Source organism: Uloborus diversus, chromosome 1 (genome assembly GCF_026930045.1).
Source record: "Uloborus diversus isolate 005 chromosome 1, Udiv.v.3.1, whole genome shotgun sequence".
Taxonomy (NCBI): domain Eukaryota; kingdom Metazoa; phylum Arthropoda; class Arachnida; order Araneae; family Uloboridae; genus Uloborus; species Uloborus diversus.
In genome coordinates this window covers 29,835,345-29,855,013 of record NC_072731.1, presented here as the reverse complement: position 1 = coordinate 29,855,013, position 19,669 = coordinate 29,835,345, and the positions used below count along the sequence as shown (strand labels likewise).

General features: G+C 34.3%; 1 protein-coding gene across 1 annotated transcript in view; it reads right to left on the bottom strand.

The window, feature by feature from the left end:
• Positions 1 to 208: 208 nt before the first annotated feature.
• Positions 209 to 19,669, bottom strand: part of LOC129234334 (ras-related and estrogen-regulated growth inhibitor-like protein) — a 29,923-nt gene continuing 10,462 nt past the window's right edge. Inside the window, exon 3 of the mRNA XM_054868326.1 lies at positions 209 to 728. Within this exon, the coding sequence (XP_054724301.1) occupies positions 282 to 728 (447 nt within the window). The 3' untranslated portion in view covers positions 209 to 281. The remainder of the gene's footprint in view (positions 729 to 19,669) is intronic.

Genomic DNA, 19,669 nt, shown 5'->3' with positions numbered 1-19,669 from the left:
AAATCCTGTCCTCGATTATACACCATCACGAAGGCATCAACCGTTCTTATAGAATCAGAAATCAAAGCAACTTAAGTAGAGCTTGACGCCCGTTCCATTGAATTGGCAGCATTTGGGATGCATGATGAATGTTTCAAAGTGGCATTCAGTAACTGCTCCTAGTTATTTTCAACAATCTATAGTTAGGGCTTACCTAACCTGGCAGCGTCGTAATGTTGCTATTAGGAGCTGCCCAGCCTTCACAATACTGTCAGGTTGAGTTTGCTCCTACTTTACTTTCATCAGATCGATAGAGATGGTCTCTTTTTTCTGTCCGACGCACCCTTGTCGCCTCGTCCAAAAACCATTCCAATCATTTTGGACAGAGCTGGCCCAGCCTTTCTTCTCGACACTGGTAATGTCCTCAGTTGTTGCGCTGCCCTAGCTTCGCGCATCAAAGACTGGAAGGCCAAAGAGACTCCCACATAGTTTTCCGCTGCAGACACCTCGTAGAACTGACACCGATGCCTGAGAGACGCTTCGTGTCCATCATCCACTGCCACACGCCGCCCTCGCTCAAGATCTCGCTTGTTTCCTAGTAGAATAGCTGGTGCCCTTCTGGCACCTTTGCCTAGAGCCACCGCTTCAAGAAGTCGTCGAGCCTCTTCGAATGTGCCCCTGTCGCATACACTGTACACTACCACGAAAGCATCTGCCCACTCTATGTGGTTTGGTAGACAGCATCGTTCCTGAAAATAAAAGACATTTCATAGAATTGTAACGATGATTTCAGAACATTACAGTGAGATATGGAGAAAATGAAAAGTTGATCATATTGGAATGAAACTACCCCGACCTTCTTACTATAATCCGCCAACTGAAATCTTCTGTAAGGGAGATGGTTACTTCAGCGAAATTCCTTGAAAATGAGTAGAGTGTGTCATTGTTATGAATGGAAAATCAAAAATTTTAAACGTGGTAATAAAATGTTTAAGTTCGTTGGCCGTCATTTCGATTTTTGCGAGACAGACAAGGACGGGGGTCAAAAGGCATATATAGTTAATGCAACTTGGTGTGAAAAACAACAAAAATCACGCCTACTTGTAGGTAAATGCATTGATTTCTCAAAATCGGGGCGGGGGGGGGGGATATTTACCTTCTCCTGATCCCGTAAATAACGAGTCTAGTGTCAAGAATTTTTTGTAACATTTCTTGGTTCAACATGTTAACCCCGAAAATATGACGACAATAGGCGAGATTAAAGATTCCTATATTTTCTTGGCTTGTATTCCTTTTAATTACCACTGAATTTTGTCGCACATCCTCATGTGTACAACACTATCACGGTTTTAAGTTCTGTATTGAACGGCAGACTATCGGAAGTTGACTAATTATCATTATCAGAAACCAGTATTCGGGATATATGTTCCGCTAATGATGATCGTACTGGAAGTTAAAACTGTGCTTAATACTTTATGATGTTAGCAAAATTAATTAAAACTTTCCCGAATGAAAATTTCCCGATCGTTAATGGCGCGACTTTCAACAAGGCGCGGCTTTCATTTTAAAAACAAGTTGTATTCTAAAACACTCATCTTTTTATTATTGAATAAGCTTTAAAGCTTATTAAAATTTATTAATTATTTTTGCATAAATTAAAATTTATGCAAAATGCATCGCATTACAGCCGATCGTTTCCTCCAAAATGTTTAAATGGCGGTTTCGATTGCCCACATAACGGATGTGTTGAAAAAACGAGTCAACATTTATTTTAGGGGTCATTAAAATAAGCAATCATTTGAATTTTAAAAATTTTCTTCGATACAATATTTCCTTTTCTTCATACACAGAAGAAAACTAATATGTTGTGGCCATCACGAAACTTTCTTCTCTATACTTCTTATGAATTCTGTCCTTCCTCATGCTTGAGGAGAAAGCAATATTTCCAGAAAAAATAAAATTACGCACACAAAAAGCTTAAGGACTTTCCGAATGGGGTTGTTTCCTTCAGTCAAAAGTAGTACTTTTTGTCACTGAAATTGATAGAATAAAAAATAATAATAATAATTAAAAAAACATGGACCCAGAAAATACTTTTATTTTCCCAACAGTTATTTTTTAATTATTTTTTTAAAATGTCCAATTTTTCCAGCAAAGCGCGGTTTTGATGACGCCACAAATGATGCTCTTTTGCGCATCTTTCTATCGCCGTTTCCAAGTTATGATAATCAAGAAGCGAATTAAAATTGCACTCTACGCTTGCTATCAACCATATCGTTGCCAATACACGTGAGTAAAGACGAGAATTAAATATTTCGCTCTGTGAATGGCAACACTGAATGGCATTTCATCATTTGTGATGTCATCGGCAAAAGCTTAAGCAATAACAGCGCACCGATTTAATTTTTTAAAATATTAAACTTAAATTATTTTAAAAAATGGTCAGATCCTATGTTTTTAAGCATGCTCTTTCAGAAAAAAATACTTTTAAAATTTTGGAAACGACCCCACTATCGCAAAAGCAAAACAAAGAGCGAAAATTTAAAGTTATTTTAAAAGCCTTGCTTGAGTTAATTCCAAATTTTTATTTGTTAACAAACATAAGATGGCAACAGTTAAAAATTTTAAATCATTGAGAAAATATTAGTAAAGAAAAGATAGAAGAAAGTAAAAACATAGACTAATAATAAGAGTAGACCGAGCTTTCTCATTCTTCTGATAAAGAAAATTGGTTCATAGATGTATCATGTGACTAGTGGAAGGGCTTGGCGAAGACTTTGGCAGCATGGTTGCTAGATGGCAGCATTATCTATAGTTTGGCACTCGACATGTATTTTACGACAATGTGTTTTCATTAAAAAAAACTTCCAGGTGCAGAGATTGAACTGTTTTTCTTTTAGTTATGCATTATTTTGACATTAGTAATAGTTTTTGATCAGTTTTCGGTAACTTTTATTTCATTTGGAGCTGTCAGAGTTGGCGTGAACGAAATGGCGTAAACGTTTTGCGTTAACGCAAAAATGTACTAATCGGTATCTTAAATTGAAACTGTAGGTAAAAATCTTACCGTTTGCTGATTCTTCTTGGTCGCTTGCATCTTTTATTGCTTAGAGAGTTATTGAAATTGACTAAAGAAAATGCACAATGCTATCTAAACGAAAAACTCACTATATAAACAAAATATTTACAACTTAGAATAACAAATTTACAAATCGGACTCCATAAAAGATCATTCTTCCGTGTTCCATTAATTCTATTTATTTTATTTCGCGCTGGCGTTGATCGTCTGCTACGATTAACGCCCTCTGTTGCTAGGATATCCACCAGTCACATGGTTTGGTTTATGAGCAGCAAAAGGGTTGCCATAGCTCGGTCTACTCTTATTATTAGTCTATGAGTAAAAATGAAGCAATGCCCTTCAAAAATCTTCTCTTCATCATAAACTTGTTTCTTTCATAAGTATTGCCATTCAAAAATAGAGAAATTTATTTACTGAAATTATGCTTTTTACTATCAAAAGGTTTATTTTGAGCTTTTTTTTTAAACTATGCTATTATTAAATGTATTAGAATTGCCTTTTATTCCCTTTCATATACATTATTAAGTAAATTCTTTTCCCTTTCTGCGTGATAATAATACGGTTTTGAATTGTTTCCAACAGTTAATTGTTTCCGAATTCGCAGACGACGAAAAACGAAATTTATGTTTATGGTAGTAGGAACTGGTCTTTGGGCTGTGACTGCCCCTCTTCTCTTCTTTCGAAAACGAACTTGGGTCATAGAAACTGTTGGGAGTCCTTGAAGATGAATGTAATTCTTCGCTTCTTCCGGCATGGTAGGTATGGAATGAAAGTTTTAAGACATTTTGCCGGTTGAACAAAACCAGCTGGATGTCTCTCAGTGCACATGTCATTATTTCAATTTAAATATTTTTAGAAATGGGAAACTTCTCTTTTTTGATCCTCTGACTTTTTGGGTTGAAATTCGGTGAATTTTCAAATAAATTTTGAAAAAGAAAAGAAAAAGCTGGTGTGTTTTTATGGTATAATTCAAGGTTTCTTACATTTTCCCTTTGATGGAACACTGCACGTAAATATTGAAATTCTGACGGAACTCCTTGTACTGTTATTTAAAAAAAAAATATGCGCTGTTAATATTTTTACTGAGAAAAACACCATTATTTCTAGGACTCGACCGATGCATCGGCCTGGCCGATGCATCGGCGCCGATGGTTCAACAATTTAGCCATCGGCATCGGCATCGGCGGCCGATGCTAACTTGCAGGAAACATCGGCCCATCGGCCTTAAAAAATATCGAAAAGCCGATGGAATTGGCCGATGTTTTCGGAAAAAAAAAAGACCTTTGATGTTTTACTTTTTAATACAAAGTAAAGGGAGTTATTTTTTTCATATAAAATTATTTGCTTAAATTTCAGTATGACTTTCTATTTTAGTCCTCTTTGAAAGAATTTTTAATACTGCATTCAGGTACCAAACAAGTTAATTATTGCTTTGTTTCTTGCAGCTGGATGTACGTATCTCTCATAAGTCATAATTCAAAAATGCTAAGCTGTAGAAGGATAAATTTTCGCATGTGGGTTGTGTGAGTACGTTCCAGTTGTGCACTTCTCTTTTTGTTTTCGATCGGGTATTCTGAAAAGCCTCTTTACTCATTTTTTTGGCTATTAATTTACTTATTTTAATGCAAAACTAATATAGCGTCTCAGACTGACGATCATTTGGTGATATATTGCCGAATTGGAGACTATAGAAACAAATATGAGATGGCAAAACCGGTTTTTGTGTCATTTTTTTAGATTCCCGTTGAGCCGACGGTAATTTTTAATTTTTCGATATTTAAAATATAAATCACAGTAATGCAGTCTTTCTTTTCTGTATCGCGTCGGCGGAGTTACAAGTTTGAGGCCCGTCGAAATACATTATGGGGCCCTATTTCTCTATCACACAAGTTGTAAAACATTTATCATAAGCAGTTTTGTAACTCCTACGGTGCCCCTATGGTTATGGGACCTCTCGCGCAATTGCAGCATTTGCTATATTTTAAATCCGCCACTGCACGTCAAAACAAACTCGGGTGCAAGTTTTGAAAGGGTTTTTCCGTTCAATGTTTATGATTATTTTGAACTCTATTTTTTACGACTATTTTTTGAATTTCCGAGAACACTTGCGTGCTCCTCATCCTACTCCCTCAATTTCTGATATTAAACTCTATAGTTGTACTTCTGAGTTGTTTAAAACTAACACCATTCATAAAATTAGAGATTTTTTTTTAAAAACTGTATCTATTGTTTAGAAGGAATTCAGAGTATTAATGTAAGAAATTGATTAAAGACGTTTTGAATGGTGACATAATTCGGAAATCCATGGGACTTTTGAATTTTTTCTTCGGAAGTGCTGAAATAGATTCAATAACTCTTCCGAGGCGTTGGTTTTAGCGGTTCTTTACTAAAAAATTTAGGCCGAGGTTGGGGCCGAAGTGTGAATTACTCCAAAACCAGAGAGTGACCCCCCCCTAACCCTCTCTCTAAGTTTCAAGCATTTCTTAAATATTTAACAATTATTTATTTTAGTCAAGAAATGTCATTTTGCATATTTCTCATACTTGTTTCACCTATATTTCGTAATGCGCCATCTTTTTTGCATCATTAATAGCGATCGATTTTTTTTTGTTGTAAGTAACTATTTTTATGTATTTATATAAAATCAATGAATAAGTTATTTTCGTTTTTTATAGAAAAGTTTCAAGGGTTTTCTTTTATGGAATTTTTTGAATTTCAGAAAATTATTGTTAAATTGAAAAATTTAATTTGAACTTATTTGTAAAGCTTCATAAAAGATTAAACAATCAAGTTCTTCAATATTATGTGTGCAAACATCAGATCAAGTAGTATATGTATTCAGTTATTAACTTGGTGTAAATATTGAGTTTGTTTATTGTAGCTGCGTTTTAAAAACATCGCTCTTTTCATGGCTATTTTTTTCAGCAAAATTTATGTCACTGTTATGGCTTTTATGAAAAATGCCAACTTTTCTATTCATAAATTTTAAATAAGTATAAAAATATTTCTATTATGATTTAATATTGAAACTTATCTGTTACCTTTTTTGTTTAATTTGATGAGTAAAAAATGTCTACGTGTAATCTTTCCACTTTAATTGCGTAATTTGTTGACGGTTTCATAGTTTTATTCTTTTTTTTAATGATTAATCAACATAATTTAATATTTTTTAACTATGTTTAATGTACCTAAATCCATACATTAGTACAATAGTATTACTGAAATCTTAGTAAGTATTCAATTAAAAAAACAAACAAACAAATCAATTGGTTATTAAACAATCTCTTCCTCTTTCTTCCTTTTTTCTTTCTTTTCTTTCTATTTTTTCTCCCGCTGTTGTTCCTTCTCTTTCATCATACAGCAGTAAAAAAGGAGAAGCATAGCTATAACCTATAAAGATTGTACGTAGTACGATCCAAAAGTTTGGGGACAAGCTGTATAAAACCTTACCCAGAATAGTTCATACCGAAACACATCCACCTTCAAAAGGTTACCTTGAGGGACTATTATTTCTGCCAGTGTTCATATAACTTTTGGAAGCACTCCTGGAAACCATTTTTCGATGAGATTTCTATAATGCAGCTTTATCTTCTCCTGAAGGAAGAAAGCGGCGTCCATGCAAACGTTTTTTTTTTTTTTGCTGGGAACAGGTTAAAAGTCACACGGAGCTGAGTCCGACGAAACGTTATGTTATTTGTTTGTCATATCAGAGCAGTGGTTGGAAAAACTACATTTTTTTTGTAGCGAACTACAACTACAACTACTTTGTTACAAATGTAGTTAACTACAACTAGAACTACTTTTTTCAAAATGTAGCTACTACAAACTACTTTTGAAATGTAGTCGCTACTTCGCTACTTTTCAAAAAATAAGTAAATAAAAAGCATACACAATTGGTTGTCCCTCAAAAAATGAAAGTCATTCTTTCAAGTCGCATACACTCCTGTATTTTTCTTCCTGTGTCAAAACTATCGTGAGAAAAAGTTTCATATAATTTGCACAACGGCAACCCGTGCCGACTTGCATCTGAAAGTGTAAAACAGTACTTGTATGCTAGGCCACATCGGGGGGGGGGGGGGACTTTTTTTAGAAACTCGAAATTTCTATTGATAAAACGTTGCCCCTGTACCCAACACCCCATATGTGCCACAAGAACATTTAGATATGCCACACTTGATCTAAAATTTATAATTTTATTTAAAAAATTGATTTTTTTTCCAATTATTCAGTTATCTTTTGAAAAATTGCATATAAATTTAAGTTGAATACCAAGTTCAAAAATTACTGCCGAACATATTTACAGATCAACAATTACAAACGAATAATAAAAAATAATATATTTTAAATGAAAAATTTAACTCAACCTGGAAAAAAACCAGATCTTTGAGTACTATGTGGGAGACTTAAAAATTGCAGGAAAACAAAAATTTCTATTTAACTGTAATTACCTACTTTTCTACTTTACTGTTTATATTTTTTAGCTTGATAATTTCGTAAAATCTTACATTTCTGAAAGTATGCATCAAAAACTTAATTTTTTGAAGAAAATTATAAATGTTAGGCACGTGTGGGATATCTAAATGGTTTTTAATATTGAGTTTATAAAAAAAACATTTTATTTTAATTTGGCCTAGCATTACACAAGTGCTGGTTCACACTTTCAGACATAATCGGCATTTGCTGCCGTTGTTCAAATTATATGATTTTTTTTTTTTTTTTGACGTAAAAGGACAAAATATAAGAGAGTGTGCAACTTGAAAAATCAACTTTCGATTTTTTTTTGGGGGGGGGGGGGGTACACCGTAATACACACACACACACACCGTAAGAGGATTGAACAAAAAAAGATTGATAAATTAGCTCATCAGAAGACATTGAAAACTGTCCGTTATCATACTCTCACACACTGTAATGCTCGTATTTATTGTTAAGTCCTCCAGAACAGTTCAATTTCATCCTTTTCTATAGAATTTTCAGTAGCTTCTTTTTATTTGGTGAATACTGTCGAAAATTTAAACCTCGCTAAAATATTTGTTTTTAAATCTTCGGTCTGTTCATATAAAATTCACCAAATTTTCAACTCGCGAAATCACCGACATATTCATTTTCGCGAAAATAAGCGCTTTTTGCAATATGAATATTGGTGAAATATGAAAATTACGACGGCAAAAAAACTAATGGCGTCAAACAGATAGAACGTATGGCGTTAAAATGAAATGCCTGAGGTCATCTCGTATTTTTATGATTCTTATTTCTTATTGCATCCGCTGATGTCTTGTGTAAAATTTGCGCCAGTCAAATTCGTTTGAACCTTTTTTTTTTCAGTTTATTTAAAAGTAGTTTCCAGAAATCGCTACAAACTACTATTTTTTGTAGTTAACTACTCACTACACTACTTTTTGAAAAAAGTAGTGCGCTACACTACAAACTACTCAAAAATGTAGCTACTACAGTAGCGTCGCTACTTGTAGCGCGCTACTTCCAATCACTGTATCAGAGTATTGACCAATCGAACCGTGCATCCTCAACATGAAAATCGCCTTCTTCCCCATGATGAAGTTAAAGCAGCAGCGCAAGAGGCCTTACAGGAGGTTGCGAAAAATGTCTTTCAGGAGTGCTTCTAAAAGCTATACAAACGTTGGCAGAAGTGCATAGTCGTTCGAGGTGACTATTTTGTAGATAGATGTGCTTCGGTAATGTAAACTATTCAGGGTAAGGTTTTATACAATTTGTTCTCGAACTTTTAGATCATACTACGTACGTATGAGTTTTCAACTTACTATTTCATAACGTTTTAGAGTGACACAAGTTTAAGCACATGAAGAGATCACAAGAGAATTTGCGATAATTAACTGAGGAGACATTCAAAATGGATATTTCGGTCATCTATATGTTCTTAGGCAGGGGCGGACTGGCTGACTTTGGCCAGTCGGCAAAAGAATATTTTGGCCCACCTCTGTAAATTAAAAAAGTTAAATCACACAGTACCGGATCTCGATTCTTCCGAGTCGAGCTAAGACATTAAACTACCGCTAGTTCCTAGTTCCCTTTAAGTTTCTAAATCAAATTTTAAAGTTCTAAAAAAGAAAAATTGTGAAACGTAAAACAAAGCTACTATTGACACATTTTTTATGTACCTTGAAAGAAAGATATTAATGGTCAGAGCTTGATTTCTGAATAGGCCAACTAGGCCGTGGCATAGAGCCCCCGATTTTTAAGGGTCCCCAAATGACCTAAAATCTTTTAGCCAATGGTTAAAATTGTAAGGATTGACTGCATAACATAACCCCCCAGGGCCCCCTGTTCCTATCACTTTGTGAGGATTAACTACAAATGGGCCCCGAAAAACCATTTGACCAAGGGGCCCCTGCTATTTTAATTGGGCCCTGCTAATGGTCATAAGTTTGAAAAGGCACATCTTTACTCTTCTATACTGACAACATCGGAAGGACACGAGGAAAGGGAGAAATCAGGTTAATTACCTCGGAAAGTTTTTGAAATTGATTGTTCTATATAGGCCTAAGGAGAAAAGAATCAGGAGAAGGGGTTCTATAGTTCCCTTCCAAGCGATATTTTCAAAGTTGATGTCAAAAACCCCAATTTTACAATTTTCAGTAACGTTAGAGGAGAGGAAAAAAAGGGGGTTTCTCCACGATTTTGTCTTCTTTTTTTTTCCAAAATTGAAATATATTTAAGTCTATCTTTGTTTACAATAAAATGTCAGAGGCTCTTCCCAGAATTTCTTCGAAATGGGAAGTTTTAGAAATGTAATTTTAGGCTACCATTGGTAAAATTAATGGAACAGGGAAGCATCGGGAGCTCTCTACGAAAACGTTTCGGTTTTGAGCAATTAAAAAACGCAAAAACATCTTTAGGAGATCACGTTTGAGAGAGTAGAAAACTGAGTGATCTCATTTGGAAGCATTTAAAAACTGAAGTATACTTGACCCAATTTTAAACTACAATTCAGTTACCACAGGGAATCCGGCGACTCTGCCGACATTGAAAATTTAAAATAATCTGATAATATGCTTGGGAATATTAAAAGGAAAAAGGACAGTTTTCCCGAGTGTTTCCCCTAAGATTTTTTTGGAGGGTGCCGTGCCTTACCTCTTTTAAGTTAACCTTTGACTCTAAACTTAATCAACCCTCCTTGCCCCTTAAAGGTTTAAACAAAACTTCACAAAAGCGAATTGTGTTCCAAAAGGTAAAGATTCACACAAGCCAGTCCTTGAAACATCACTCCCTCGTTTCAATCACTTATCCATAAGAAAATGATTCGAATATATCTGAATGTTTTTTGCATTACCTTTAAAATTAAACATCAAAAAGCTTTTTAATATTTAAAAAACAATTACTATCGAAAACACTTGAACTTTGTAGCACCTATACCAAAAAGTAAAAGAAGCACCTTTTTTATTTGATAAAATTTCGCTTAAAAAGTACCCTTTTATCAGAACGCGCTCTGCCCTTTCTTTGATCTGAGGAAAACACTAGTCCCCTCTGGGTATTTTTTTCCGAAACTGAAATCAATTTTAGGCTAAAGTGCAGATAAAAGGATTACGGAGTTCTCCCATGGAAATTTCTATCAGTGAAATTTTAAGCTATATTTAGTAATTATAAGGGACTGGCGAAGGTCTTAAGACTTTGGCAATTTTCGATAGCTAAATCTGAAAAACTCAAATAAGGAGATTTCATCCAAGAACCAGGTAAGTCCAAACTCACTCATTTTCGGTAAGTCCAACAAATAACTTCAGTGTCCGATAGAAAGGCTAATATCTCTAGCACATTATTTACTACAAAGCACAAAGCAGAGGTATGATCTTATATTTGTGTTTCATTTTTGCACCAATCGGGGAACATTAATATTCTCCCCACGTAAAAATTGAATTTAAAAAAAGGGAAAAGTTTTGACGTAACTGGTTCTTGCATCAAGGTCCTCAATGGGGTTGTTTCCTTCAGTCAAGAGTATTACTTTTAGCCACTAAAATTGATAGAATAAGCAAAAAATAAATAAATAAATAAGTGATAAAAAAACATGGAGCGACAAAAAACTTTCCTTTTCTCAACCCTTAATTTTTAAAATCTCTGATTTTAAAAATGAGGCTTGGTCTTTATGACGTCACAGGTGATAAACTTTGGCGCATCTCCACTGGCGCCCTCAGTGCTTACGCTTGCTCTCTACCGCGTTTCCAGGTTATGATAATTAAGAAGCGAAATAAATATTCCACTCTACACTAGCTGTCAACCATATCGTTGCCAGTACATGTGAGTAAAGAAGCGAGTTAAACGTTGCGATCTGCGCTAATGGCATTTCATCACTTGTGATGTCATGCGCAGAAACGTAAAAAATGAAATTGCACCATTTAAAATAATTGTTAAAATATATTAAACTTTGCCAAATTATTTAAATAATGGTAAAAACCTCTGTTTCTAAGTATGTTCTTTTAAAGAAAAATGTTTTTAAAGTTTCGAAAGAGAGCAACCCCATTGTAGACTTTAGACTATCGATGGTGACTTTAAGACTACGAGGAAACCGCATACCTGAAATACCTTAGGGACCTCGTTAAGTCTCAATCTGACCCTGATTACAACTAATGTTGCTCTAAAAAAAAAAAAAAAAAAAAAAAAAAAAAAAAAAAAAAAAAAAAAAAAAAAATGCCCCCCCCCCCCTGGTTGCAATCCTAAATCTGCTTAAGTTCAGGAACTCTCCATTCTAAGTCGAAATTTTGTCCTGTTTCAGATTCAGTTTAGTTCTGGCTTGCTTTCCCGTATGCGATTCTGAGATGAAAACACTCGTATAGAGATAATTTACAATACACCAATGAAATATCTTGCCAAGTGACAGTATTTGGTTGAATCGGTTACAACCAGTGAATACCAGGGGCGTGCACATAAATTTTGGGGCCCGTCACAAATGACTTACGGACGCCCTTGTTTCTCCCTACATAGATTTCACCCCTCATTAAAAAAAAATCTCGGGCCTCCTTCAGGCTCGGAACCGGGCCGACAGGTGTCCTTCCCCCCTCCCCCCCTTGTGCATGCCCCTACTCATTTGTATAAACAACCCAAACATGACCTACGCATTTATGGCAGGGCCAAAGTCGCTTTGTCTAATGGTGCAGGCCCCTTCAATTTTTGTTAATAGATGTACAAATACCCTTGTTTTTCGTCCCGGGCCCTTTTTCAGGCCGCGTTGGACCCCAATTTCTCTGACCCCCTCCCGTTTCCTCAAAATGGGAGCCTAGACCCCTAAAGCTCTAAAAACTAGAGAGAAAGTTGATGAGAGAAAAGCATTCGGACGTGTAGACCTGGGGGTTATTTACTTTGATCCCTACTAAGGATGGAAAAAGAATAAACCTGTTTCCAAACGCTTTTTTTACATAGAGAAAACAAATTACATCTTTTTTTATTATTATTTTTTTTCTTATGACATTAAAGAAAATGTTAGGTGCAGGGCTCCCAAATGGTCCGCTTTTCCCGCCAAAGTCCGTTTTTTAAGGTGAAGTCCGCTTTAGACCGCTTTTTAACATTTTGGTCCGATTAGTCCGCTTTTATATAGTATTTACTTCAAAATCAGATTTTAAAAATTTTCCATTACGTTAAAAGATACCTACAACCGCTGCAGCATGGAAATCCATACAAAAGAGGTTTGGGGGAGGAGTTATGACGTCGAATCGCGGAGTAGGGTGCTACCGATATTTCTCAGAATTTCAGCCTCGCCTTTCCAATAACGAATGAACTTTCTGATCTCGATAACTCGAATATTCCTTTATCTCAAAGTTTTCATTGGATCCCAAGCTCTTGAGACTGTTGTGGAAACTTCCCATTCCTCGGAACGTTTTAGCCGGTCTCTTGGGACTTAGAGTTGTCGCGCGTTGACTGTATAACGCTGCTATGAACCACCCCTTTTGCAAATGAATTCGGTAGTAATTTCGTCTCGCATGCGCCATTTTTTTTACAGGCGCATATGTTCGTAAATTTTACGCCCTTGAAAAACCTTGAAAAGTTTCTGAAAAAAAAAAGAGTTTATTTTCCAAGTGCTTGAAAGCCTTAAAAAAGTATGAAAATTTGATTGCTTGAATTCTTTCAAAAATCATTACAAGCAATCTAAAGCATATTTTTGATTGCTTGTAATTCTTTTAAAAATTTTATGAGTGCGATTTTCTGAACATAGGTTCGATATACAGTATCGCGAAAAATTGCTTTCGTGTTTGAGGTTTCAATCCTTTTGCATCTTGTATATTTTGATGTTTTTTACAATCGGAAGTTATTTTGTGCTACCTTAGATTAGCTTATTTTTCGTTTAATTTCAATAATAAACGAAGGAATTAGTTTGGAAACTATGACATCATTGAACTTAATCGGACTTCGCGGAAAATTGCTTCCCGCGTTTGAAATTTCAATCCTTTTGCATCTTGTAAATCTTTTGATGTTTTTGACAGTAGTAAGTTATTTTGACATATACTATTTCAGATTAGCTTATTTTTCGTTTAATTTCAATAATTAACGAAGGAATCAGTTTGGAAACCATGACAACATTAAACTTTGCTCAGACTTCGCGGAAAACTGCTTCTCGCGTTTTAAATTTCAATCCTTTTGCATCTTGTAAATATTTTGATGTTTTTTACAGCAGGAAGTTATTTTAACAAATACTACTTTAGATTAGCTTATTTTTCATTTAATTTCAATAAATAACGAAGTAATTATTTTGGAAACCATGGCAACATTGAACTTACTCGGACTTCGCGGAAAATAAGTTTTAGTGTTCGAAATTTCAATCTTTTTGCATCATGAAAATATTAAAATATTTTGCCCAATCGAATGTTATTTTCCCAAATGCTACCTCAGATTAGCATGTTTTATGTTTAATTTAGTAGAAAATAAATAAGTTTATTTTATGGGAAATATGCCAAAATTGAACTTGGTTTGTGAAAATTTGCTTATTTGAGCTTTCAACCGTTTTGCATCTAATAAATATTTTTATATTTTTGGCAATTTAAAGTTACTTTGACATGTTACATTAGATTAACTCGTTTTAATTTTTTATTTAAATAACTATAAAATTAATAATTTTTTTTAAAGTTCAAATTTCTAGTTTTGTAAACTTAATATTAATTATCATTAGCTTATTCTCGGTTATTGCTGATTTTACGAGGGGGGGGATATTAAATGTAAACAATTGAGTGCATAACATTTTAACTTAGTGTTTGCATTTAAAACAAAGTTGAATTATAAAATTTTATAAAGTTGAATTTACGTACATCATTTCATTGTCATGATGCCTGCTAAAGAGGGGAATTAGTCCCCCCCCCATAAAAGTTCAAAGCACTCATGGCTTTGCAATCATGGAAGGTTTTTTTTTTTTTAAATCTAAGTTTTATGATTTTTGAAAATATACTTTCAATATGAAAATTGCAAAACTAAACCTCCTGTGATCTGCTTCTCTTTGTGATTAAGCATTTCAGACATTTTTAAGAAAACTTTCAATACAGTAAATCTTTTATCAAAGTGTCTCTTGTAGAAAAAGTAGTTTGTTTTCCTATACTTTTTATATTACTTTCTGTTATTTATATGTTAGCATTAAATGAAATGTGCATGTAATATTTATAGTACGAATTTAGAGTAGTACCTTGAAAAATATTTTTTTACTCTTGAAAAGTGCTTAAATTTTTTTCTTCCTAAATGGTATGAACCCTGTGATAAGAGATTAAATTTAAAATTCAAATATAAAATAATTTTATTATAAACTCAGTTGTAGCTTTGTTTAAAATCAAAACAATATTTTTTAGGTTTCAGTGTGAGTCATGAGGAACTGCAAATTTCTCTTCAAATAGTTAGATGGGAATAAAATTAGAGACTGGGGAAAACAACAAGAGAATAACGTTTTTTCGTTTGGTGTATGATAACGCTGTTAAGAAGCATTACAAGACAGAAAAACATAAAAGTAATTTTAAGCTAAATAAAGATGAAGCACAGCTTCATCTATCCTTAAGTGAGACTACCAGCATCCCTGGTTCAAGTCAAAATGTATTATTATGCCTATTTAGTTCTAAAGAGGCTGCCTTAAGTGCTGAACTAAGTGCCCCACCCCTCCCCCAATCCAAATATTTGTATAAATAATATTATTCAATGGATAAGAAGATCAGTTTCACAGGTGATAAAAGAATTGTATCTCTCATTATTATAGTTAATTAACGAATTATCTTCACGAATTTAGCAGCTGGCAACTAATTTGCCTTTAGGTGCTTCCCTTTGTTTAACTATGAGTGGTCCTCCCAAGCAGGGGCGTAGCTAAGGGGGGGGGTTTTGGGGACAAACCCCCCCCCCCCCGAAAAGTTAGTCTCAAAAAAAAAAGAGAAAAAGAAGAGAGAAGAGAAAGGAAAAAATTCCAAGCGATTACACACACACACACACACACACACACACACACATGCACACACATATATATATATATATATATATATATATATATATATATATATATATATATATATATATATATATATATATATATATATATATATATATATATATATATATATATAGATAGATAGATAGATAGATAGATAGATAGATAGATATATAGATATATAGATAGATATAGATATATATAAAAGAAGTACCCCCCCCCCCCCCCGAAAGTCGGGTCTAGCTACGCCACTGCTCCCAAGGTCCTCTTTTTAATTCTAACTGGTCCTCTTTGGTCCACTTTTTGATTGAAAATGGTCCTCTTTTACCCTTTTCTGGAGCTAAAATGTGTTGGGAGCCCTGTAGGTGTGAATTTATACGTATTCAGTTCAATAAAAAAAATTGCTGAAAGTGGCCCACTCGGCGGTTGGTCCAGTCGGGGATCCCCGACTAGCCGACCTGGCCAGTCCACCCCTGTTCTTAGGTACATATATGCATGTACAGATGTGCCGAAAAATCTTGTGAAGATTAAATTATGTGATCGTAAAATAGAAATTTAGGTCAAAATCTGATTTCTTTTTGTGATTCCTTGTTCGTGTTTCCTTGTCGTTCCCCGTGAATTCCTTGTTCGTAGAAAGGAAGTAAAGTGAAATGAATCAAGGATCCTTTAAATCCCTGATAATTTTATCAATTTATTTCTGTTTTGATTTTTTTTTTTTTTTTTTTTGCCATCGGCCAACAGCATCGGCCATCGGCAATCGGCCATTTGGTGGAAAACTATCGGCCATCGGCCATCGGCCATCCTTGAACAATCGGCCAACAATCGGCATCGACCCATCGGCCAAAAAATGCCATCGGTCGAGCCCTAATTATTTCACTATGTACACATATTTTTAACTGTTATTTCTCTGCAATATTCTGCAATTTTCTAAATTTTATTAGAACTTGCTATAGTTTAGGCATTATATTAGACATCAAATAGATCTGAATTTCTTGTAGATTTTGCTGGACATGAAATAGTTTTATTTGCAGCAGACAACACGACAGCACGTTTTTTTACTTTCTATGCCAGGGGTTCTCAAACTTTTCCGACTCGCGGCACCCTTTGAAGAATTAAAATTTTCTCCCGGTACACCAGTCCATCTCTATTACTATATGAGGAAAGTCAGGCCCGTGTCCAGATTTTCATAAAGGGAGGGGTTTTAATCTTACCAGTAGGGGGGGGGGGTAATTCAACCCCCTTACAGCTTTTAGTTTTATGACAAATTGCCGATCCAAGACGGCGTTTATTCACATGTAAGGATTGCTGTATTCTTCAAGGATACCTCTAGCTGTACAAGTTACCAAAGTATTCCTTCGTTTTACAGATTCGCTTTAATCAAACTTTGCTTGCTTCTTTTTAATTAAATCTCTTTACTATGTAGTATATTGCAATGAGCATTAAAAACTCTTCACAAATTCTTTTATAATGTAGAATGTATATCAGGTTGTTATGTTCTGAAATAATGCTTAATAAACTAAACAAGAAAGAGCTCTTTGCAGATGCAAATTACATAGCCAAGCACAATCACTAATGCATCTTCATAAATGTAACATATGCCAAATTCACCATAAGCTCCTTACAATAAGCAATATTCTTTCTTTGCATTGGTAGATCATTCAGCGGTTCGTCCGCCATACTTTTTCCGAAATATTGCATCAGTTTGTAAGGCTTTAGCAGTTGTAAATCGCAAAAAACTTCAGAGAGAAAATTAAAATGAAATAAAAACGCTGAACGCAAACTTTCTCATTAAAGTAAATTTAAGTCAAATATGGTACATTTTCTTCATTTTGCTTATTTTTTCCCCAAGGGAGGGGTTTAACCCCTAAAACCCTCCCCTTGGACACGGCGCTGAGGAAAGTGCTTAAGTGCGCCGAATAATACTGCCCTAAGGTTCAAAACCAAATACCTCGCTTCTTTAAGATTGAACTTCTCCAGCTTTTGTACATTCATCAGACGACTCATAAAAAGTAAGAAGGAAAAAAAAACTAAGGGAAAATTTAAGGTTTAATTTTGATTTTCAGCATTTTTTTTCCAAAGGCAAGGATTTTTCGCCTTTACAGGAGCATGGATCATAAAAAGAAAAATTCTAACCTAACCTAACATATCGTCAGCGTCATGCTCAACTAACGAATGTGAAAAATCGCGACTCGCGTTTTTCAAACTGGATGGTTTGCCGTAGGCCTACCTGCTGGTTATAACTATTTAAAGCGATAGTTTGACACTTAAAGTTATCTATAAAAATTAAAACATTGAAAATAACTTAACGCGTCAGGTGGAAAAAAAATCATTATTTTGACTTTCCTGAAAAGTGGTAATTTTCCGTTAGTTTAGCATGGTGCTGACGATATATATGGAAAACATAGACACTTCGCCGCACCTTTCCTCCCTTCTTACGCAATCCAGGGTGCCGCAGCACTCAGTCAGAGAACCCCTGTTCTATGGAACACAATTTGAAAAACGTTTCGTTACGGAGTACTAAGTATTTAAAATGTTAGTGAAAGATATTTTAATTTTGCTTTTTCGATAATTTTCTGCTGTGAAATATCTAATGAATTTTTCTGAGAACGTGATTCGCTAGCTTAAATATAGTCAAAATATAGAAAAAATAGTGTTTTAATGTGTTAATTAAACCTCTACCTTATCAATCACTGCACAAAAAACTTAAATCGTTGGAAAAAAAGATTCTTAAATTTAATCCAAGTAAAATATTTTTCTCATGAGACAATACATATAATATGCCATTTGTGTTAAAATATAGATTGAGAAGATAGAACGTAGTTTGGATTTTATCGCATCGAGATAATTTTGATTGCAATTTCTCACTTATTAACACATAATTATAACATTCACTTATTAATTATTATTCAATCATCACTTATTGATTATTCAATCATCTCAAAACTATGAGCAAAAAAAAGGAAAATTAGCACTACTCAAGAACAAGAAAGATTGTTCTGTATCATGTGTCAAATAAAAATTGTGCATCGATCCACTCACACTTTTCACTAAAGATTCAATCACGTAAGCATTCAGGGGTTCCAACAAAAAAAATGGAAGAAACTAACGGTTTTCTGATCATTTTGCAACGTAAAGAGCTGCATATTTCATAAAGAAGTCGACTTACTAACATGCAAAAATGTTTTATATATACTTGTAAAAGTGTTACTTGTAGTTACGAAGATATAAGCATTTCTTTCAAAATACCAATTTAGTTCGCAAGTTTTTGTATCCTCATACGCAATTTTCCGTCAAATTTTATCAAAGTTGCCGAAAACTCGACAGCATACGAGAGAAACATTAATTTGAAAATTCAAATTTTGAAAATTTGAATAAAAATATGCGCATTTGAAGCAGATAATTTTCCCCTACGCATGCACGAAGGAAAACAATTTATAACCTTCACATTTCGATGACAAGTTTCGTGGAAACTAATAAAAGAATTCCGATTGAATTTCTCGAAAATTTATAGAAAGGTATCGGTGATCTAATGAGCTGTATTTCAATGATTCTTGGAAGGATCAAAAGGGATTGTTCCCACTTCTCACATGGGCAACACTTGAGCGCAAATTTGAAAGGAATGCGTATTATCCCTTAAAACATTTTCCACAAATATAAAACGACAAACTAATCCGAGTGAAGCATATGCCCGCTTGAAATTTATAGCTCTGATGTATAAATATTGTTAAGAGTTCGGTATACAACTTCAAACTTTTTTTAAAGAACGACACAGTTCTTGAGAAAACACAGGAAATTTATTTACAACTATGTACAAGAAATATCGTTAATAACTGCTAAATTAACCATAGCAATTAGGCAAATATCGATTAACACCGTATACTCAATGGCCAACCACGTATTTACATCAAAATACGCAAAAATACAGCGCAAGGCTAAAACGCACTTTCCAAAGCAAGAACTAAAACGAGACTAACTCTTCCCGCCGTCGGATGTGGCTATTTATAAATCCTAGAGAAGTTTCGACAAAATTTTCTTTTTATTCCATCCACAAATATTATCCGGGGACCATATACTTCAGCCGAATGTTAGGGGGTTGTATGTACATTACAAGAAACTGTTTACAGGTCACGATACCAAGATAATTTTAGATGAAAAATAATGGAATAAACGCCAAATTTAGCTAGATTACAACAAATTAG